The 23,709-nt window shown below is 36.5% G+C and overlaps 1 protein-coding gene and 1 long non-coding RNA gene across 2 annotated transcripts in view; both read left to right on the top strand.

The window, feature by feature from the left end:
* Nucleotides 1-23,709, top strand: part of LOC6037124 (unconventional myosin ID) — an 83,796-nt gene that overhangs the window by 58,124 nt on the left and 1,963 nt on the right. Inside the window, exons 6-7 of the mRNA XM_038251617.1 lie at nt 7,340-7,803; nt 15,822-17,216. Coding sequence (XP_038107545.1) covers nt 7,340-7,803; nt 15,822-17,216 — 1,859 coding nt within the window. The remainder of the gene's footprint in view (nt 1-7,339; nt 7,804-15,821; nt 17,217-23,709) is intronic.
* On the top strand, nt 21,774-22,506 carry LOC119766620. Its single transcript, XR_005277014.1, has 2 exons — nt 21,774-22,164; nt 22,228-22,506. It is a non-coding gene; the product is annotated as an uncharacterized LOC119766620 (long non-coding RNA).

Genomic DNA, 23,709 nt, shown 5'->3' with positions numbered 1-23,709 from the left:
TGATTTTGTTTTAGAAACCAAAGCTGATATTGATTCAGCCTTGGAATCTTTAACTAATGCAATTTTGGATGCTAGGAATATTGCTATTCCTAAAGTCCAAGTCAAATTTGATTCTCCCATTATTGATGACGATCTTCAGCTTCTGATTCGTCTAAAAATGTTCGCCGAAGACAGTATCAACGTTCTCGTGATCCTGCACTGAAGCGAATTCAAAAGATTTGCAAAAGGTTATTGACCACAGATTCACTCTCCTGCGAAATGAAAAGTTCGCAAGAGATGTCGAACAAATTAAACCTTATTCCAAACCTTTTGGAAACTTTCAAAGGTTCTTAAGAAACCTCAAAACCCATCCCTTCTTTAAAAGATGGTGATAATATTCTATTAACTAATGTGGAAAAAGCTCAAAAACTTGCTCAGCAGTTTGAGAGTGCTCATAATTTCAACTTGAATGTTTTGAGTCCTATTGAAAATCAAATTTCAATAGAATTTCAGAATATTGTTGAACAAGAATTTTCATCAGATGAAGTTTTTAATACGGATCTGAATGAAATAAAATCTATTATCAAAAATTTAAAAATATGAAAGCCCCTGGTGAGGATGGCATTTTTACATTTTAATTAAAAATTACCAGAAGCAACTTTAAGTTGCTTGGTCAAAATTTTCAACAAATGTTTTGATTTGGCATATTTTCCCAGTAGTTGGAAAAATGCCAAAGTAATTCCGATTTTGAAACCGGATAAAAATCCTGCTGAAGCCTCAAGCTATCGGCCCATTAGTTTGCTTTCATCTATTAGTAAATTATTCGAAAGAATAATTCTTAATAGAATGATGACGCACATTAATGAAAATTCAATTTTCGCTGATGAGCAGTTTGGATTTCGCCTTGGGCATTCAACTACTCATCAGTTGTTGAGAGTTTCAAATTTAATTCGAAGCAACAAATCTGAGGGCTATTCTACTGGCGCTGCTCTTCTAGACATAGAAAAAGCATTTGACAGTGTTTGGCATAAGGGTAATTCTCTACCAACTCACACGAAATCGGGAAAAGTTGCCCCGACCCCTCTTCGATTTGCGTGAAACTTTGTCCTAAGGGGTAACTTTTGTCCCTGATCACGAATCCGAGGTCCGTTTTTTGATATCTCGTGCGAACATGCGAAAAAAGAGGTGTTTTTCAACAATTTGCAGCCTGAAACGGTGATGAGATAGAAATTTGGTGTCAAAGGGACTTTTATGTAAAATTAGACGCCCGATTTGATGGCGTACTCAGAATTCCGAAAAAACGTATTTTTCATCGAAAAAAACACTAAAAAAGTTTTAAAAATTCTCCCATTTTCCGTTACTCGACTGTAAAGTTTTGGAACATGTCATTTTATGGGAAATTTAATGTACTTTTCGAATCTACATTGTCCCAGAAGGTCATTTTTCATTTAGAACAAAATTTTCATTTTAAAATTTCGTGTTTTTCTAACTTTGCAGGGTTATTTTTTAGAGTGTAACAATGTTCTACAAAGTTGTAGAGCAGACAATTACAAAAATTTTGATGTATAGACATAAGGGGTTTGCTTATAAACATCACGAGTTATCACGATTTTACGAAAAAAAGTTTTGAAAAAGTTAATTTTTGCGTTTCTCTTTGTTTCGTCGTCCGTGTCTGTCGCGGGTGACCATGAATGGCCATGATCGATGACGACCAACTTTTTCAAAACTTTTTTTCGTAAAATCGCGATAACTCGTGATGGTTATAAGCAAACCCCTTATGTCTATATATCAAAATTTTGCAATTGTCTGCTCTACAACTTTGTGGAACATTGTTACACTCTAAAAATAACCCTGCAAAGTTAGAAAAAACACGAAATTTTAAAATGAAAAATTTTGTTCTAAATGAAAAATGACCCTTCTGGGACAATGTAGATTCGAAAAGTACATTAAATTTCCCATAAAATGACATGTTCCAAAATTTTTACAGTCGAGTAACGGAAAATGGGAGAATTTTTAAAACTTTTTTAGTGTTTTTTTCGATAAAAAATACGTTTATTCGGAATTCTGAGTACGCCATCAAATCGGGCGTCTAATTTTACACAAAAGTCCCTTTGACACCAAATTTCTATCTCATCACCGTTTCAGGCTGCAAATTATTGAAAAACACCTCTTTTTTCACATGTTCAAAAATGGAAGGGGTCGTACCGCCCCTCCATCACGAGATATCAAAAAACGGACCTCGGATTCGTGATCAGGGACAAAAGTTACCCCTTAGGACAAAGTTTCACGCAAATCGAAGAGGGGTCGGGGCAACTGCTGTGTGAGTTGGCGGAGAATTACCCATAAAGGTTTGATTGCGAAATTGAAAAGGTTTAATTTTCCGATTTATATCGTGAAAATTATTCAAAATTATTTGACGGATCGTACTCTGCAGGTATGTTATCAGAATAGCAAATCTGATCAACTACCTGTACGTGCTGGCGTCCCTCAAGGAAGCATTTTGGGTCCAATTTTATACAATATTTTTACTTCTGACTTGCCTGATTTGCCCCCAGGATGTCAGAAATCACTTTTTGCTGATGACACAAGCATCTCCGCCAAAGGCAGAAGCCTTCGTGTCATCACAAGAAGATTACAAAAGCTTGGATATTTTCAATTCTTATTTGAAAGAATGGAAAATTGCTCCAAATGCTGCAAAAACTCAACTTATTATTTTCCCTCACAAACCAAGGGCTGATTTTCTTAAACCAAAAAGTCATCACATTATAAAGATGAATGAGGTAAATTTAAAATGGGAGGATCAAGTGAAATATCTTGGACTTGGTTTTGACAAAAACCTTACTTACAAGGATCACATTGAAAGTATCCAGGTTAAATGTAACAAATATATTAAATGTTTGTATCCACTTATAAACAGGAATTCTAGACTTTGTCTCAAGAATAAACTGTTAATTTATAAACAAATTTTCAGACCTGCCATGCTTTATGCTGTGCCGATCTGGACAAGCTGTTGCTTAACCAGGAAGAAAAAACTTCAGAGGATTCAGAACAAAATTCTGAAAATGATTCTGAAACTTCCACCCTGGTTCAGCACCAGTGAACTTCATCAATTAGCCGAAGTTGACACTTTGGATGTTATGTCCAATAAGATAATTGATGCATTTCGACAAAAATCATTGCAGTCTTCAGCTGCATTGATCCGCTCTTTATATAGTTTATAAGTTAGTTTTAAGGTATCCCTTTTCCCTTTTGTACATGTAGGACCTCCTACATTTGAAATCACTGAATAGCGAAAGCTACAATATTTCATGAATAAATGAAAGTTGCTAGTATTTAAAATTGAGGTGAAAAGTCATCGTTTGTGATTGGACACTCAATAATATTTTAACTGAATGAATGTACATGGAAAAGAAATTTGAATAAATATAAATTAAAAAAAAAAAAATATATTATACTTTAATAAATTTTAACGTTTAAACGCACGGGAGCGATTCTCTACCAATTCAGCGGATTTCATGAGCTTTTATTTTTTTGTTTTTTTTTTACATGGCTCAAACTTTGTAGGATCCTTCTCTATAACAACCAATGAAGGCCTTTTGTGTTATTAGATCTCACACACAAGGATCCATACAATGTTTACAGCTCTCAATACAAACATGTTACATAAATATTTGAAAATATGTATCTTCTGGGGGAATTTCCTGACCGATTTGGTGTCTTGAACAATAAAAACATAGATAAAAGGAATGAAAATCATATTTTTTAACAAAAAAAATACCTGAACGCGTTTTTTATATACATATGTTTGGTTTATGAGCATGATCCGTGGTCAAAAATCTCTGGCCTCTTGCTTGTTATGACTACAGACCCTAACTCCAAGGCCGTGCAACGCTCTATTACTTTTTTTGAATTTGAATGGAAATTTTGTAATGAGGGGAGAGGGGATCCAATAGTAGTATTTGCTACGACTTTTTATGGAAATCATCTTTTCATGAGCTCCCTTGATGTTTTTTTGTCAAATTTACGCAGAATTCCCAAGAATAGCCCCCTCCCCTCTTTTTCCCCTACTCATCTGCTACTTTTCGAAATTATCACGTGGTTTTTCGTCCGTCCCTTAATCTATTAATCACAATAAACATGGTCGCCAAATGGCCCACCGGGAATGATACCTTTCAGAGCCTTAACTGAAGTTTTTGTTAACAACGACACTCTCGCACGCAGAAAAATATTTTGTAGAATCAGCTTGTACGAGGTTTGATGCAACAAAATGTTTGTTGAATATAATCAACGCCGATTTTGCGTTGAAAAAAACCTTGATTTACTCAATTCAACATTTTTTTGTTGTTATTTTGAAAAGGGTGCTTTGACGTTTAACGTTGATTCAACAAAAATCTTGATTTTCAAATCAACAAAACGTGTTGTTGATTCAAATATGCCTTATTTTTCTGCGTGCGTACAGCAACACAGAAACGACGAAAGTCGGCATTAACATCAGCGTTGACCATCAAAAGCTACCGTCGTGCGCTACCGTAGTACTTTACCGTAGCGATGGTAGGGTGACGGTTTTTTTGCACAACGCAGCCAGCATCCATGGTCTCATGAATGTCACAGAAAAAATGTCGCGCGACAGTTCATTTTACAAGTGTGGTATTGTGAAATAGATACTGCTCTTAAAAAAAATCAAGCTCCTACAATTACAGTATGTAAAAAAAGTATTTACACCCCTTGGGTACTATGCACATTTTGTGATAAAACATGCAAACAATTTAAAGCTTGACAGAAACCTAGTCATAAGTTTTGTTAAGAAACTCATGCCGAACATTGTGCTACAAAAAGCTCATGAAAAAATGATTTCTATTAAAAATCATACAGAATAAATACTATTACAAAAATCAGTAAAAGGGGCAAAAAAGTTTGTACAGCTTTTGAAAAAAAAAACCGAAGTACAGTTTTCCCGTTCCAGTGTTCCAACTTCACATAGGCTTCATAAACTGATTAAACAAATAATTTTAATTGAAAATAAAGTTTACTAACTACACTCAAACCCCGATGGTTTGAAACCAACTGTTGTCAAAAGAACGGGGTCACTTTTTAGTTTGACACCCCTTTTACACGGAGTTCACACACACTACGAAACGTTTGTTTAGATAGTGTGCGTGAGCGCCGTGTAAAAAGTGAAAGTTCGTCACTTTTTAGTTTGTCATTGACCAACTAACGTGGTACAAACTAAAAAAGTGTCAAACGAAAAAGTGACCAACCACCGGGGGTTGAGTGTACTTAGTATAAAAGTTTATGCACCTCTGAAAATCCTTTATAAAACTTATCTTAATTTTGCCAACATGTAATTTATCTAAATGTCAATATATTACCATAGAGTTGCAAAATAAATATTTTGGAGTGGGTATAACACCGTTTTGGAAGCCTTTGCATCGATAGAATTGATTTTTCGTTGAAATATCGTACCAACCCGGAATTACATCGTCGAAAAATCCGCCGGCATCCGAACCGGTCCACGAACTTTTGTGCCATCGGAAAAGGCAGATTGAACAAAATTACAGAAAGTCTTCATTTTCCATACATTTTTTGGCCTTTTTGGCAGGTTGCTCAAACAAAACCATAACAACATTTTTACCTTTAATTATTTGAAATCGTGGGTTTAATAGACACGGACAAATTGAATCACATGTGAACTTAGTTGATGAAAACTTGAGTCTCGTTGCAAATGGTTGAATCACACGTAAAATCATGTTGTTACGTTCAATTTGTTGCAAATTTGCATCAAATTGCATTTAAATTTAAATGTTTAATGACGTGCAAAAGTGTTACATCATTAATGATGTAACATTAGGAAATATTTTTTGTGTGTAGTTTGGGTATCAAAAGATCGGAAATTTTATGCCCTTTCCGATGCCACTTAGGTTGACCTTGGATTCGTGGACCGGTTAGGGTGCTGGCAGATTTTCCGACCACGGAATTCCGGGTTGGTACGAAACTCCTACGAAAAATCAATTCTATCGATACAACAACCCCCAAAACGGTGTTATATCCACTCCAAAATGTTTATTTAGCAACGCTATGGTAATATATTGACATTTAGATAAATTAAAAGTTTACAAAATTATGTTTAGGTAAATTTTAATTGTCAACAAAACAAACTTTTTTGCAACGTTTTTGGATTTTTGTAATAGTATTTGTTATAAAACGTTGTATAGGAATCAGCTTTTCGTGAGTTTTTTGTAGCAGAATGTTTGACCTGTGTTTCCGAACAAAACTTAGTAGCAGAGTCTGTCAAACTTTAAAGAGCAATTCCACCCCAAAACAGGATTTTTAAGGTACTTTTTTCGCGACCCTCTCCGATTTCAATGAAACTTTATAAACATGTTATCCTACACTTATGTAAGCCATTTTTGTGTATATGTAGCCAGTTTTACTCGATAATAACATTTGAGAAGGGCGTAAGTCTTTTAAATATTTTTGTACTTCGTAATTTAAATAAATTACGAGTTATTTTGAAAAGTGGTCAAAGACAATCTTATGGGAAATTGGATGAGCTTTCCGGTGAAAATATTCTCAAGACTGAAAAATCAAGTCTGTCATATAGAAATTGTCAAAAACCATAAAAAAACATTTTTTCAACATTTTTATTTTTGAAACGGCTGTAACTTCACAAGGATTGGACTTAGGACAGTGGTCAATGTGGAGACTTTTATGTAAAATTGCCTGAAGAATCGATTCCCGTATTCAGTTTTAGAAAATTTTTAAGTTTTGAGTACTTTAAAAAAAACAGTTTTAGTAAATGATTTTTGTATTTTTAGGTGAGTTGCTCCATCCTGCATTTTTCGTGAGTCTTTTTGTAACATCTTAGGCTATTTGCACAAAAAATATAATGAAAAAAAAAATCGTGGGCTCACCTTCAAATTTGACTTTCAAACATAAAAATCAAAAAATCTCATAAAACTCACGTGTTTTTTTCTTTCAGTGTATTTTTTTTTTGGAAAACCCGTCAAATTTCCTACAAGTTTGTATTTGACCACTTTTCGATAAGATGCAATGGCTTCGTGATACAGCAATAGTTAAATTACAAAATACAAAAATATTTAAAACACTTACGCCATTTTTAAATATCATAATCGAGTATACACAAAAATGGCTTACATAAGCGTACAAAGTTTCATTGAAATCGGAGAGAGTCCGGTACAACCGATTCCCTATTTGACATGGAATTGCTCTAAATTGTTTGCATGTTTCATCACAAAAATGTGCATAGTGCCGAAGGGGTGTAAATACTTTTTCTACATACTGTATGCTTCAATCCCAACAACTTAATTAAGGCAAATTTTCGCATTTCTCCGTTTCACAGCCCAGGACGAGCAAATCACGATTAGCAACCGAAAGCAGCTGACCACAGTGGCCCACCTGCTGAACGTGACCGAGGACGAAATGCGACGGTCGCTGACGGAAAGGGTCATCGCAGCACGAGGTGAAATCATGACTAAAACTCACGATACGACACAGGCAGAATTTGGTCGGGACGCGCTGGCCAAAGCCATATACGACCGGCTCTTTACGTGGATAATTCAAAGGATAAATAAGGCCATTGTGGTCCCCGGCGGAAACACACAGAAACGGTACAACCGAGTCATCGGTGTGCTAGACATTTACGGCTTTGAAATATTCGACCTCAACAGCTTCGAACAGTTTTGCATCAATTACTGTAATGAGAAACTCCAACAGTTATTTATCGAACTGGTGCTCAAGCAGGAACAGGAAGAGTACCGTCGGGAGGGCATCGAGTGGACCAACGTGGAGTACTTCAATAATCAGGTAAGTTTCCCAGAAAAAGAGTCGTCTCTTTTTATGGTTCGTTGAGCAAATATATGCGTAATTTGAAATTAATGCACACCGTCAGCTACACTATTTTCTCGGATGTATGGGCAATTCTCCGCCAACTCACACGAAATCGAAAAATGTTGCCCCCACCCCTCTTCGATTTGCGTGAAACTTTGTCTTAAGGGGTAAATTTTGCAAGGCTGAGCTATAGGTTAGTCGTCGACTAACAAGTTCTAAAAAAAAGTCGAAATAGTTATGTCACAGACATAACCGGAATGGCGTAGGACTACGTAAAGTTTTGATCACCGACTCATCTCAAGTGGGACGATGGACGGTGGGTGAGGGTAACTCCGAAGAGTTTGGAGTCCTCACGTCTTTCCTGCTTGTTTGACAAGCACGGCTTGGTTTTTTTTTTTTGAATGACACCCCAGTACCTTCGAGTAAAAGACGTAGTCCTACGTCAAAATACTTAAGTCGCCTTACTGAAACAATTTAGCGTCCTCAGCAGGGCCCAAGAGAAACATTGAACTTGCCAAGTTGCGCCTTCATTTAAAATACATATCGCACCAAGGCTTCCAAAATGCCATTTCTTGCAATTTTGAAAAAATAAATAAAAATAAGTTGTCCTTGCTCACGAATCCGGGATCCATTTTCGATATCTCGTGACGGAGGGGTGGTACTAACCCTTCTATTTTTTAACATTAAAAAAAAACGATTTTCGGGTTTGCTTGTAACCATCATGAGTTATCGCGATTTTACCAAAACAAGTTTTGAAAAAGATGGTCGTCGTTGCTCGTAGCCGTTCAAGGTCACCTGTGTAAAATCCGGAGATAACTCATGATGGTTACAAGCACACCTTTTATGTTTATATATCAACAATTTTGACATGTTCCATTTTTTTTAGTTGAGTAACAAAAATGGCAGAATTTTCAAAACCAAAACACGCCTTTTTTCGAACATTCCAAGCAGACGGAAATAACTTTGACCTTCCCAAGTATTTGATATTGTGCGAAGATCGAAATGTGTTATTGGGATGATCGGATAAGTTGTTAAAATAACAAAAATCAATAACAAAGATTTGTTCGAAGAATAACTTAAACTGTCATTATGTTGTTATTGCAATAACAAACCAATAACACAGAAGGAATCATGAAGGAATAACAAGATTTGTTTTTTTTGCGGAGAGGTGGAGCAGCATAATAAATAATAAACCTGCAGTTGCCATAACTCCTCTGTACCAGTCAGGGCTGCAGAGTCGGGTATCTTCAAGCGACTTTGAATCCATACTTTGAAGACAACTCCGACTCTCCAGAAATACCCGACTTCACAGATTCCGACTCCAAGTAAAAGTTGCTGAAAATGAGCTGAATCCGCTGCCGTCTCCGAGGTCTCACTCCAGCTTGAATTTCAACGTCAGCTCTGACTTCCTGGCTCTGTGAAAATAATAACAGTTTTTGTTATTCACATTTCAAAAATTATCAATGTATAAATCAATTCCCTTAGGAAATAAAACCAAATTAAAAAAAACAACTTTCAAAAGTTAATTTTATCGGATTAGTTTTATCTTAAGGATCCCATTTCAGGGTCAAATAATTGACAATATACTATCACAAATTTTAGCAAAGTACCATAGGGGGTATATATCAAATAATAAAAAAATCAACTTTCAAAATTTCAACATTTTATTGTCAAATTAATGACCCTGACGAAATTGGTCAAAATAGTTCTAGGCAATTCTAGCAAAGTCCCTCAGGACAAGGTATGTAGATTAGAGGGCTTTTGTTAATTTGATTTGGTTAACCCTGGGACGGGACGGCTGGATAGAGTCTTCTTTTTGAGTGTTTACGTTTGTATTCTTCTTCTGTTTTTTTGCAAGAAAATTCGTGTTCGAAAACAAATATCAAGCAATCTGTGATTCAGATAGCTTGACAATTCAAATTTTCTTGATGATGTTTTTCAACTCAGTGCTCAAGCATGCGGATGACTTTTTCTTTGGTTGAAATGTTGTTTAGTTTTTCCTCGCAGAATTTGGCTGTTAAAATTTGCGGTTGGACGTGGGTGGAGAATCCTGAGTTTATGTTCCATCGTTTTACGGTGGATCCGTTCATAAGGAGCTGCCGGATACAAATTACTTGAAATGGTTAGCAAATCAAAGATGAGTCAAAAAATGTTCACTTCTTCATTTTTCATGTGTTTTTTATATGAAAGATTTTTAATTTTCATTTGGATGTGAAAAATGCAATACGATTCAAATGCGTTTTCTTACTTCAATCTAAAAAAAATCCTAAAAAGCACACAGCGAGCCTGCAAGTCATTAAATGGGAGGGGAGATTTTTTCTTAGATCTGCTCCTGTCGTTGTCCCGTTACGCAAAGAAAGTAAATAAATCTTTTCCAGTTCCCCAAAGAGGAGCACGTCGAATTTAACGGCAATTTTTACTCAACTTTAAAGAAAGTTAACATTCCATAGGTCGCACGCCCTAAGGTGTCAGAATCGAAAGAAATGGCTGGCAAAAATTCAAATTTGTACCAAACTTCAAAGAGCAAAAAAGTTTGTTTTTCAATTTGTGGCAAAGAGTTGAAATAAAAAGGTGCGAAAAAAATCAAATAGGCTAAACTGTGGCCTTTTTCTTTGTTTACTCTTTAAATCCAGTACGATGTTGTTTCTTCACGCCACATTTTAATTTCATGGGAAGCACAGGTTTAATATTGTTCAATCTAGATGACATTTCTATGTAACGCGAAAAAAATAACAATAGTTTTAAATGGGCAAAAGAATAGTCAGTTCATGAAATGTACTGTTTTTTAAAATGAAAATGCTGATAAGTCAACATTCGGTGTACGATAGAAATAAATGCCTTTCAATTGAAAATATTTTAAACAATCTATTAATGCAATTTACAATTATTAAATTTTTTTTAATTTTTTTCAACTCAAATTACAATACTTCTCATTTTCTCCTAATAAGAAAGGACTGGTTTAGATTGACAGAAGCGGCCATGTTGAAAGTGGTTTAGTTTGACAATAGGTTTTTTTCTCTCTGTTTATCCCATCCCAGGGTTAACCGCGGTGGATTTTCTTGAAATTATTCGAACTGTCAAAAATCCACCAAAGGACCTACCGGTGGATACTTTTCTACCACAGTTTCTTGAGTGATCAATGTGGTAGATGTTTTGGTGGATTTTTGACAGTTCGAATTATTTCAAGAAAATCCACCGCGGTTAACCAAATCAAATTAACAAAAGCCCTTAGATATTGTAAGGCGGGAAATCCCAGCTTAAAAAATAGTTAGCACGAAACCCAGATTTTATGTGGAGATTTTCAGAAAAGTGAAAATTTGACCATTTTCCGGGCAAATTACACCGGATTTTTTCTGTAGGGCTGTTAAGCATGCCAAACTGACCGAAAAACGCTTTTATTTGAATTCATTTTTTAGTAAAAAAAATTGATCTTACACACAAAGAAATAATACTCTGTATTTAAAAAGATCGTTCGTTTGATTAAAAGTTCGCGTTGGTGAATATTCGTAGAAAGTTCAAACTTTTCATTTTAAAAATTGGAAAGTTTTTGAAACTACCATGTATTTTGGAACAAAATCGTTGTATCGTTTAAAGTGGCTGGCTGGCTGGAAAGTGAAGTGCCTGAACGGGGAGTTCCCGATTCTGGAAGCGCATCCGGAAGATTGGGTTGATGAGGCCCTCGGAACGGAGTTCGATTTCGAGCACTTCATCCTCCTTCGAGAATGACACAGATTTTTTTCGGCACGCTGTCCAGGGTTCATTTGGCTGGAGCTGCGCCGTCGCGAGATGAGCATTTGTGGGCGGTTATTTGCTAAAGGAGATGGAAGTAAGTGAAGTTGGCAAGCCACTTCTCATTTCTCACAGGTGTTGTAAACCGCCGGCACCGAGTGCAACATCCACTCTGGCTACCTCCGATTATCCCGCTTCTCGTCGTCCTCCTCTTCGTCGGCTCCTTCTCCTCACCGTGAAAATCACCTGTCTCGTACTTGTCCAAAAACCGGATGTTTATCTTCTTCAACGCAATCTCGTTGTTCACGCAACTCTTCGGCAGCGCCATCTCCTCGATGATCTCGTTACAGTCCTCGCGGGAATTGACCTTCAATCACAAATCCCGGGCCACCACCACTGAATACAACCGGTGCGAATCCACATTCCTACCTCCCATCCTAAAAAAAAACAAACAAAATCAATCACAAGCCCCACAAAACACCCAAGCTTTCTTCTTACCCATTCCGGTCGTGGAACAGCTGCAGTTCCTGCAGGAAGCTCGCCTTGTCCTTTTTGAGCACTTCACCTCGTCCCGCAACCGCACCACCCTCCTTCGAATGCGTTCCGCTGCTGCTGTTTGGCTCACGAAGGTTTCCGCGTCCGATTCCTGGCTGCTGACACCGTCGGCTTTGCTTTGCGTCCTAGACTCACCAGCACCACCGGACCCACCAAAGTGTTTGTTTACATTTGGAACTTAGTCGTACACGGTTACACGAGAACGTCAAAATGAAAGATATTCTACAGTCGTATTAAAAGTTAAGACTTTTAAATCAGTTAGTAAGGAGATTTTCAAAAACTTTACCAGTAAAAGTTTTCATATTTTAAACAAGAAAAAAACATTCCCTCAAGCTAATTCCAGCAACTTTTTAAATCAAAAATAAGTTACTTTTGTCATTACGGTAATATTTTTTTTTGTGTGTAGGGGGTATATAAAATAATTTTTAAAAAATCAACTCTCGAAATTTCAACTTTTTAGAATAATTTTAGCTTAATGAACCCATTTCATAGACAAAATAATGAACACGACGAAATTGGACAAAATAATCCCAGAGATCTAAACATATCTAACAAAAGAAAAAATAATGACAAATTGTGTTAAGGACACTTAGAAACTTTTCCATATGTGCGACTTATAGTAATTTTAATTCTATGTCAGAATACCAAACGAATAACAAATCATGTTATAAGGAGAGTTTTTGGAATGTATAACATTTCCTCTCAATAGCGTGTTATTAAAAATTTTCAAAATTATTTTAACTTCAATACTAAATCTTGTTATTTTTTCAGAAACTGTTATTATTTTTTCTTCTTGAAGTTGAAGTTCAGGATTAAATAATAACACTTTCTGTTATTTCAACAGAATTTGTTATTGAAATATTATTAATTTTGTTATTACCGTCCCCCGTCACGAGATATCGAAAAATGGACCCCGGACAAGTCGAAGAGGAGTTGGGGCAACTGCTGTGTGAGTTGGCGGAGAATTACTGTATATGGATTTTCTCACATCACAGGCGAGAGTCATATTCAGATTATATATTTCTATACAAATGAAATATTTTTTTATGGATAGTGGACAACCGACAAAAAAAGTAACTTTATAAAACCTTTTTTCGTAAATTGTGATAATTTGTTGAAGATAATGAAAAACACAATCATTCGCAAATTGGCATAAAACATTTTAAAACTAATTTAGAATAATGGAGCGTGTAGATAAATGGATCATTAAATTCTGTGCTTCATTTAATGGTCCTATACAAAGAAGCGTAATATGATCCATTTACATTACCTGATTACCTGTACGATTTCAGCTGCTAAACAAATTGCAATTTAGTGAAGTGATCAAATTCGACGAAATCATGCTATCTTGTCACAGGTCGGTTTTTGTCATTTTAATGTTCGAACTTCTGTAAACAAATACCGGAACAGTTCTGAGCTCCAATCAAAAATGTGAACTGCATCTATCTAAAATTCCCATATAAAGGTTGTCGCAAGGCTGTGCCAAGCTGCACTAAATGGCGTTCTTAACTCAATTGAAAAAGTGCACGTGCGACAAGATGCCACGATCACAACGTAATGATGTGCTGATGTTATGATACTGATTGTATGTACAAGGTCTCGGGTAATTTACTGTTTGTTTGTTCGGTAACTATGTGTTACTAGGAAGCTTTTTAACTGTGAGCTCTCCATAAGTGTATTTAACAGACAAGCGTTCCATGGGAGGAAGGGTCAGGATCAATTATCAAAAAAATGCGTTGACTTCTTGCCTGAGAACTGGTTATAATCCTCATGTGGCTATACTGCCCCTGATCGCATAAATGTCCCATATGCATTTTCATCGTTTTTGAGTTATTGATGCAGTTTTGTTCAAAATCGTGTGATCTTTCAGAAAAGCCTATAACACTCAGTACTTTGTTCTAGAAATCAGGAAGAAATTCAGTTTTTTCGTGAAAACTTAACACGTAGCCTTATGTGTGGGACAAACTTCAAATGCGTTTTTCTCAGCTTGCTATTTTTGCATATGGGACATTTATGCGAACATGGGCAGTATATTTGTAAGCAAGGATAAAGACTAATTTTCAATTTCACTTTTTGTCACTAGAACCTGATTTTTTTTATTTTTTTATATGATTTAGGAGACATCAAATGCCAACCTTCCAGAAATTTCCAGAATGTGCAAAAAATCTTTGACCGAGTTATGAATTTTTGAATCAACACTGTTTTTTTTTTCAAAAAATCGAAATATCGTTCGCAACAAAATTCTCAACTTCATTTCTTCATTTCATTTCTATGTAAAATCGAACTTGCAATCAAAAAGTACATACTTTCGTGAAATTTCGATAAAGTGCACCGTCACTGAGGCAAGGCTATAAAATCACTCGAAAAATGAACTTCCACACGATTATCTCATAACTGGCTGAACCGATTTTGGCCGGATCCACCTTATTCTGTTCGTATTGGGATCCCATAAGACTCTGTTGAATTTTATTCTGTTTAGTGAAGTACTTTTAAAGTTATGCCATGAAAAAGTTTTTTTTTCAGCTACAAAAAAGGGTGATTTTTGCATAACCTCAAAGGCCGGGACTTTTTGCATACGCGCAGCATGCGTTCGCCCGGTTGCCACATTGCTTATGCAGTGTCTGCGTCTCTTCTGAAAAAAGTCTGTATTAATTATGTTGTTGAATACATCATTTTGTCTCGACAAAGATTTACACGAACTTTTTACTGAAATATACAACTCATAAGATATTGTTTACTAAGACTAGGGAGACAGCATGCAATTCTATCGTACACCTTATGTTGGCATATCAGCACTTTTAAATTCAATTACAGCCCCTCCTTTCTCCTTTATTTTGGAGAGTTGGTAAAAAAGAATTGAAAATTACTGTTCTGGTAAAAACAATAATTATAAAAAAAAATAAAAAAGAAATAGAAGAAAATAAAAAAACCTTTCACTAATTCGTAAATACAACCTAAAATACAACATGAATGTGGGGAAGGCACCAACCACCTTAAGGTGGATCAAGTAACGTTTTTATGTTATAGCCATTCTCAGGCAACTTTTTTTGGAAAAAAGGTTAGTGAAAACTATTTTAAGATTTTTGCCTTCCACACCTGAGGTAAGGCTATAATCCTGCTCCGAAAATGAACTTCTTTCAGAAACGTCGTGGACCCACCTTCATGTGTACCTATCGACTCAGTCTGTGTGTAGTTTATGTGACCAAAATTGTAACTCAGTTTTCTCAGCACTGGCCTAACCGGTTTTGTTCAAACTTGTCGCATTCGACTCGGTTTAGGGTGCCATACGTCGTTATTGAATTATTTGAAGTTTTGATAAGTTCTTCAAAAGTTATGTATATAAATGTGTTTTCACAAATATAAAGAATATTGATTTAACTTTAAATTTTTTTTGGTAAGCTGCCTTTTTTATTGAATATTTTAAGATCCGGATTGAAAACGCGATGACAATTTTCGAAAAACTACATTTTTTTTAAAACTCAACTCCCGCTATTTCAGCCGATTTTAGCTGTTTTGGAAGCAAATGAATAGTTGATGTTTCACAAATCTATCCTGACATTTGAAAAAGTCCTATGAAACAATTGATTCGGGACCATCGGATTCCTCGGAATATTTTACGGAACATATCCAAAAATTGTTAAGTCATAATTTGAAAATAAATACTGGATTTCTCGACGCTGATCACTTTTCTGTTCTCTGTTTCATTTCAGATCATTTGTGAACTGGTAGAGCAACCCCACAAGGGTGTGATTTCGATCATGGACGAGGCGTGCTTGAACGTGGGTAAAATTACCGACGAGATGCTGCTGGACGCGATGGACAAAAAGCTGTCCAACCACCCGCACTACAGCAGCCGTCAGCTGAAGCCGATGGACAAAGAGTTGAAGCACCGGGAGGACTTCCGGATCACGCATTACGCGGGTGATGTCATCTACTGCGTCAACGGGTTCATCGAGAAAAACCGTGACACGCTGTTCCAGGACTTTAAGCGCTTGCTGTACCATTCCGGCGATCGACTGATCAGCACAATGTGGCCCGAGGGCGCGCAGGACATTTCCAAAACGACCAAACGTCCTCTAACGGCGGGAACGCTGTTCCAACGGTCAATGGCCGAGCTGGTGGCGACACTGCTCAAAAAGGAACCGTTCTACGTGCGTTGCATCAAGCCGAACGACATCAAAAGTGCGTCGGTGTTCGACGACGTCCGCGTTGAACACCAGGTGCGCTACCTTGGCTTGCTGGAGAACGTCCGGGTTCGCCGGGCTGGATTTGTACATCGTCAACGGTACGACAAGTTCTTGCTGCGATACAAGATGATTTCCCAGTACACGTGGCCCAACTTCCGTGGTGGGAGCGACCGTGACGGCGTCAAAGTTCTGCTCAACGAGAAAAACTTTAGCCATGACGTCAAGTTTGGCAAGACGAAGATCTTCATCCGCTCGCCGCAGACGCTGTTCGCCCTGGAGAGGCAACGCAACGACATGATACCGCACATTGTAACCTTGTTGCAGAAGCAGGTCCGTGGTTGGATCTGCCGTCAGCAGTACAAGAAGATGAAGGCCGCTCTGGTCATTATGCGTCATTATCGCAAGTACAAGCTAAAGAGCTACGTCCAGGATTTGGCGATGCGCTTCCGTAATGCTCGCCAGCTGCGAGACTACGGCAAGGGCATTCAGTGGCCCCAGCCACCACTTGTGGGTCGCGAAGCCGAAAAACAACTGCGCATGTTGTTCTCACGTTGGCGCGCCTCGATGATCTTGCGCAAGTACCCACGGGACGAGTGGCCCCAGCTGCGGCTGCAGATCATCACGGCCAGTGCTTTGCGCAAACGGCGCAAGTTCTGGGGTCAGGATCGCCGCTGGATGGGCAACTATCTGTCCATCACGGCGGAAAACTCCAACTATTCGTCGTACAACGCCAGTATTAACAACATCAAGAACACGGACAACTTCCGCGCGGTGCTGTTTTCGGCCTTTGTCAAGAAGTTCAACAAGTGCAACAAGTCCGCCGACCGGGCCATCATCGTCACCGACGGTGCCATCTACAAGCTGGACGGGCCGAAGAACAAGTTCCGCAACATGAAGCGAACCGTGGCCATCAAAGAGGTAAGCATCGGCAGTTTATTTGTATATTTTGCATTCCGATTATCTAAAGTTTTGATTATTCGATGGTTTCGAACTTCTGATAATCGATTTTTTTTATTTGCTCACATTTAACATTAAATTCGAGCTTTGTGATCCCATCTAGGACCCCATTTTATTCAAATTTCAGTGGTCGATTGCCTGATACCTACGTTGAATCTCATTTTCTCAAAATTTCATCCCTAAATAAGATAAAAAAAACAGAGTGTTCACGACACTGAAAGAAAGTCACATATCAATATTATATGTTTCACACGTGAATCTGCCCCATACGACTTTACATGTGAATGTCATGTGCAAATCACTTTGAAAAAAAAAATCATCGCGGGACACGGTAAAATCAAATGCAAAACACGTTAAATAACTTCACGTGATAACGCACATGAATTTGTAATGCTTTTCAAATGAATGTTAAATGACTTTTTAGTGTCAATCAAATGGTTTTCGATTGGTTTCGATTGGGTAAAAAGGGTGGATTTTTTTCAATTTTAATTTATTCATCGCACAGTTTCCGTTATAAATATATCTTCATTATTTCCTAATTTTTGCGCTACAAAAATTAAAATAAAATCACTTAAAAGCATAAATATTTCTTCTCTAACTCAAAACAGTCAAAGAATAGCGAAAATATTTTGTGTCCGCGTTGAATCCACCGCAATTGATGTCCATGTTTATAATTCTCTAAATATTTACGCAAAACCCTCGTTTAAACAATTGGGTACTAAAGCCCTATGTCAATTTTTATGTACGACGGTAAAGAACACGATTAAAAACCATTTCTGATCACTTTTTTTTTCATTTAAATGCAAAAAAAAAGTGACAAGACAACATTTTTTCGATGGATCAACTATTGTCCCCTTGGAACGAGCTGTCAAGTAGGAGCTTTTCTGTCAAGAAGGACCGCGAGGTTAATTTTTCAAAATTGATTTAAAAATCCATTTTAAACTCTTTGTGGTCGTACAAAGGGACATTGTTCTCAGAAAAATAAGCTTGGGGCAAATCTACGTGAAATTCATTTGAATCTAAAGTGAACACCATTCTAAAAAAAGATGAAAGGTTTTTCACTAACGATCAGCTGATTTCAAATGCTTTCCACATCAAATTGGTATGAAAAATATGCGTGGGTCATAGGAAAAGCATGTGAATTAATCGTGTTGATTTTTTGAGACACTCACGTGAAATAACACTTGAGATTACCATTTTGGATTCTTTCCGTTGAGTTTCGATTTCAAAATTTTCGGGTATTAACGTTTTTACCATTTGATACAACATTTTTATTTTCATTTCTTAGAGCAGCTTACAATAGGTTCAATAGGGAGTGGCATTTGGTCAAATGAAACTAAAAAAAAGCTCAATTATGAAGATAGGGTGAAAACAAGTCATCCATGTTTCTTGATCGAGGGGATCGAAATTGACATGCTAAATGTTTGAAGTAGAGATTTTCATAAACATTCAAGTTAATTTTTCGAGAGGTACTTTTGGTCAAAAACGTAGCTCAACTTAAAACAGGTGCCAAATGACAGGATTTGTTCTTAAACGGGATATATTTTTTTTTGCTAAGTCATCTAAATGCGTCCCCTACGCAACCCTTTTAATAAAATTTAGTTTCATTGAGAAGAACCTGAGACATGGTAAAATCCGTAAAAAATCACTTTGACCCAATCCCACCCTCCAGATCCAATGTTAGCCAATGTGTTTTTATTCGCTGATTTTGTTTAGTACTCTTCCTCTTTGACCACTAAAGTATTTGTGCAGCGCTAGTTCGCACATATGTACCCGAGCAGGGGTTAAATAATACGGGAATACCAAATTTTGGTATTACTTGGGCAAATAACAGCGACCAAAATGTGCCCCTGGTTGCCCAGTAATAGATGGTAAAATACCATGAAATCATACCAAAATCTTGTATGTGTAAGGGCACAACAATACCAAACCATGTTATTCCAAGGGTAAAATAATACATCAAAATAAAACCATTTCAATACCAAGTTGAGGTCTTCTGGATTTTTGAACATTGCTTGAATACCAAAACTTGGTATTGCCATGGTTTTATTTTTAGGTATTCCCGCGCCCTTGGAAAATCATATTTTGGTATTTTTGTGGTCTTTCACATACATGATTTTGGTATGATTTGATGGTATTTTACCATCTATTACTGGGCAACCAAGAGCACATTATGGTCGCTGGTATTTGAACAAGTAATACCAAAATTTGGTATTTTCATACCATTTTTAGTGCAGCAGTTGCAGTTAGTGAAAAAACGGAAATTATTCATATGCAACAGCCAAATCTACTCACCTGATGATTCCATGTTGTTATTAGTGATATTCTTCACCACACCGAATGCATTTGTCATTGATGAACGGCCTGTGCTTGAAGTTCTTGAAGCTTCTGAAAAATAACAAGATTGAAAAATAAGTATTATTAAAATGAAACTGAATTGAAATTCACCAAAATTCATTAATCTGTCGATTGACTCGTTTTTCAAAGTATTTGGTTATCCCGACTTAGAGATATTTCAACGTTTTTGAAAAAAATATTAGTGGGTTTATCACACTAATTTTTAAAATCATCTTTAACATTTTTGGGTTTCAAGTCATTTAAGCGCAAAATTAATTAACTCGTAAATTTTTTTTAACAAATTTCCCATAGTTTCAGAGAAAATTGATGAAACCTTTCAATATTCAAATAATACCAAAATGTGCCATCCTGACTTAGAAAATTTTCCACAATTTCAAGTCATTTCTGTAGGGGGTATATCAAAAATGTTTTAAATCAAGTTTGAAATTTCCGGTGTTGAATGTAAGCATTCGCTTTGAGACATGATTTTAACGCAAAATTAATTATTTTGTCAAAATTGGTCAAAATTTTTCCATAGTTTCAGAGGAATTTGATAAAACACTTAAATACCAAAATAATACCAAAATGTGCCATCCTGACTTAGAAAATTTTCCACAATTTCAAGTCATTTCTATAGGGGGTATATCAAAAATGTTTAAAATCAAGTTTGAAATTTCCGGTTTTGAATGAAAGCATTCGCTTTGAGACATGATTTTAGCGCAAAATTAATTAGTTTGTCAAAATTGGTCAAAATTTTCCCATAGTTGCAGAGGAATTTGATAAAATACTGTAATACCAAAAGAATACCAAAATGTGGTGTTCGATCATTGACAAATTATGCAATTTTGCAATATCAAAACAATACCTTAAATTGGTATGATACCACATTTTGCTCTTGCCTAATCCTTAAGACAAATTTTAAAGGGTCCAGGAATACCAAAATTTGGTATTGATACCAGAGAAAGGTATTATTACGTATTTCCCTTGTTATTTACCCATGCTCGGGTAAACATCTACACACAGTTTTGGCTAATATTCATGCTAATTATGCTTTAACAATCGATATCTTGAAAACGAACTTTTTTTTATCTTGTCTATGAAGAAACGTTAAAAATAAACAAAAAGAACCCGTTTTGGATGTTTTTAATTACTGAAAATGTCATCTTTTGGGTTATAACTGTGTACCCAGATGTAGGTACGTCTGCTCTCTATAGTTTTAATGAAGAGCAATTTGCAAAATATGTTGGGGACCATCCATAAACCACATGGACACTTTAGGGGGTATGGCGTTGTCCACGATCCATACAAAAAGTTTTTATTTGTATGGACAATTGTCCACGAGGGGGGGAGGGGGGGGGTTGAGATTCCCAAAAAAGTGTCCACGTGGTTTATGGATGGTCCCTTGGCTGGCAATGCAATTACTGTCACCCACGCTAAAACGCGCATACTATCAACCATGATAGTTTTGTAACTCACATGTAGCTTTCATATGAAATCCATTGTCCTCCACCACGCTTTCCACTTTTCAGCCTCGATTTCAACGTAATGACATCGTTAAATTAATTGCTCGGAAATTTGACGATAATCGACACCGCTGAGCAATTCTCAATCGACATCGGCCGATTTGGACCATTTTATTTTTTATATTTTTTTTTCTCAAACTTTGTGGGGGATTCCATATGACCAAAGAAGTCATTTTATTTCATTTGTTAACCCATACAAGCCTCCATACAATTTTGGTAGCTGTCCATACGAACATTATACGTAAATATTCGAAAATCTGTAACTTTTGAAGGAATTTTCTGATCATTTCTGGTGTCTTGCAAAAAGTTCACAAAAACTCAATTTTTCTAAATTGGTATTTTTTGATTTTCGAGATTTTATGATTCGTTACGCGACTTTTAAGCCATAGAGAAGTAAGGCCGCCGAGAAATGATTAAATAGAGATTTTTGGCTAAAAACGAAATTTCATAGATACATTTTTTTATACTATTTTTTTATATAAAAAAAGCAATCGAAAAGTACTTTACAGATTTCAGAGAAATATTTGCAGTTTTTTGATTTTTCAAAAAAGTGTCCATTTCTGCAAATATTTATAATGAACTGTTAAGAAAAAAAAATGCATAAGAGATACACTGAAAGAAACCAATATAGCAAATTCAAATGCTTTTTCACGTGAGCTGCTTCAAAAACCTACACGATGAATTCATATGTTTTTCCTTTGACCCTTACATTATTTTCAGGTCATATGGATGTGATAATCATTTGAAAACAGCTGATTGCTAGCGGAAACCATTTCATTCTTTTTTCGCATGGTGTTCACGTTGGAGTCAAGTGATTTTCTCTTGGATTGGCCCCATCAGTCTTTTCCCTTGATAGTTAGGTGGAAACCACGTTAAAATTGTATGTTTTGAATTTGAAAGTCAAGTGTCTTATTTTTTCGGAAATTCATTGAGCAAGATGGCGAGAAGGAGAACGGCACGTTCAGAGCTCGTCCCGAGCCCCAAGAGTTTTAATTTGTTAAAACTAGAATTTTAATATTAAAATTCATGAAGAATCGGAGTTGATCACGGTAAGCATATTGATTATCAAAAAAATGCTAAAATAACAACTTTTTCTATAACATTTTTCTCAGATAATCGATTTCTGGAGTGTCCAGTCCGCAGTGAACCGACTTCGGACAAATCTTTGAGAGTGCACAGTGTCCAAAAATGCCCGAAGGAACATTCGGTGGCCAGTGACTGAGGAACTGCAAGCGTGGACTTAACAATGCGGCAACGCAAGAGATTTATTTGTGTTTTTTTTATTTATTTTGTTGTGTTAGTGTGATCCAACTGGCTTTGCCAAGATGTGTTTTTGTTTTGTTATAATAAAAAAAGATAAAATGTGATAAATAAAATACAAATTTTGAAAATGAGTGTTGTCTTTATTCTTTTCTAACCTGCAGAAAAACAAACATTTTGGGGTGCTATCCATTTCATCTTCAAAAGAATTTCACGTGACATGCATGCGTGATTACATGTGAATTTCGCGTGTTTTTCATTTAATTTCGATGAGAATTTCACTTGAATTTACCGGTGCACGCGATGAAAATTTTCTATGTGATTTACACATGATACTCACATGACAAGTCGAATGGGGCAGATTCATGTGGAAAACATGTAACATTACTATGTGCCTTTCTTTCAGTGGAGATACAGCTGCATAAAAAAGAAGAAACAGGAAAATTGTTTTTTTAAGTCCCATCTCAACAATCCCACATTTTCTAATGCCAATATCTTAGCAACTAATGGTCCAATTTTCTATGTTGAAAAATGAAACATTTGTGGAATTTGAATATATCTCCAAAAACTATATTTTGAAAATTTTGTAATCGAGACTAACACTTGAAAAAGATCAAACATTAAATATTACGCCCATTTTAAATGTTAGTCTTGATTCAAAAAATCAAACCATCCACACTAACGACCCCCGGGTCTTTTGTGGTCTCTATTGCAAGTTTCTACTCGAACCTAGGAGTCCGAAGGCTTGAATGGGGAGAGCACCCAAACCTCTTTCTACTCCAAGGAACCTTCCACCCCAGTGTTTGAACTGACGACCTTCGGATTGCGAGTCCAACCGCCGCCAGCGATTCCACCGGAGTAGGCTTGGTTTGGTGTGTTGTTTGTACTTATGGCATGGAGACAACTCCTACACCTGGAATGACTTAACGGCCTAACAACCGAGGCCGGGACCGACATTTTACTTCCTCATCCGATGGAAGATTGCAGCAGATGGGAATCGAACCCAGAATCATCCGCTTACAAAGCGGACAGCGTAACCATTCGGCCACGCACTGCCACTGTCTTGATTACAACATTTAAAAAAAAGTCGGAGATAAGTTGAAATTTTACAATTTTTTTAGCTTCTGAGATATTCATTACTATTTTAAAAAATCGAAAAAAACATTACTAACGAACGTAAATTGATCAGGAAATTTCTTCAAAAGTTACTGATTTTTGAATACTTACGTACGATTTTTGTATGGACAAATGCCAAAATTGTATGGAGACATGAATGGGTGAACAAAAGACACAAAATGGCTTCAGACTAAACTGTCATTTGAGAAGCACAAAGT

This window comes from Culex quinquefasciatus, chromosome 2 (assembly GCF_015732765.1).
Source record: "Culex quinquefasciatus strain JHB chromosome 2, VPISU_Cqui_1.0_pri_paternal, whole genome shotgun sequence".
Classification (NCBI taxonomy): domain Eukaryota; kingdom Metazoa; phylum Arthropoda; class Insecta; order Diptera; family Culicidae; genus Culex; species Culex quinquefasciatus.
The sequence above is the reverse complement of the archived record's forward strand: the minus strand, read 5'-3'. Positions and strand labels throughout refer to the sequence as shown.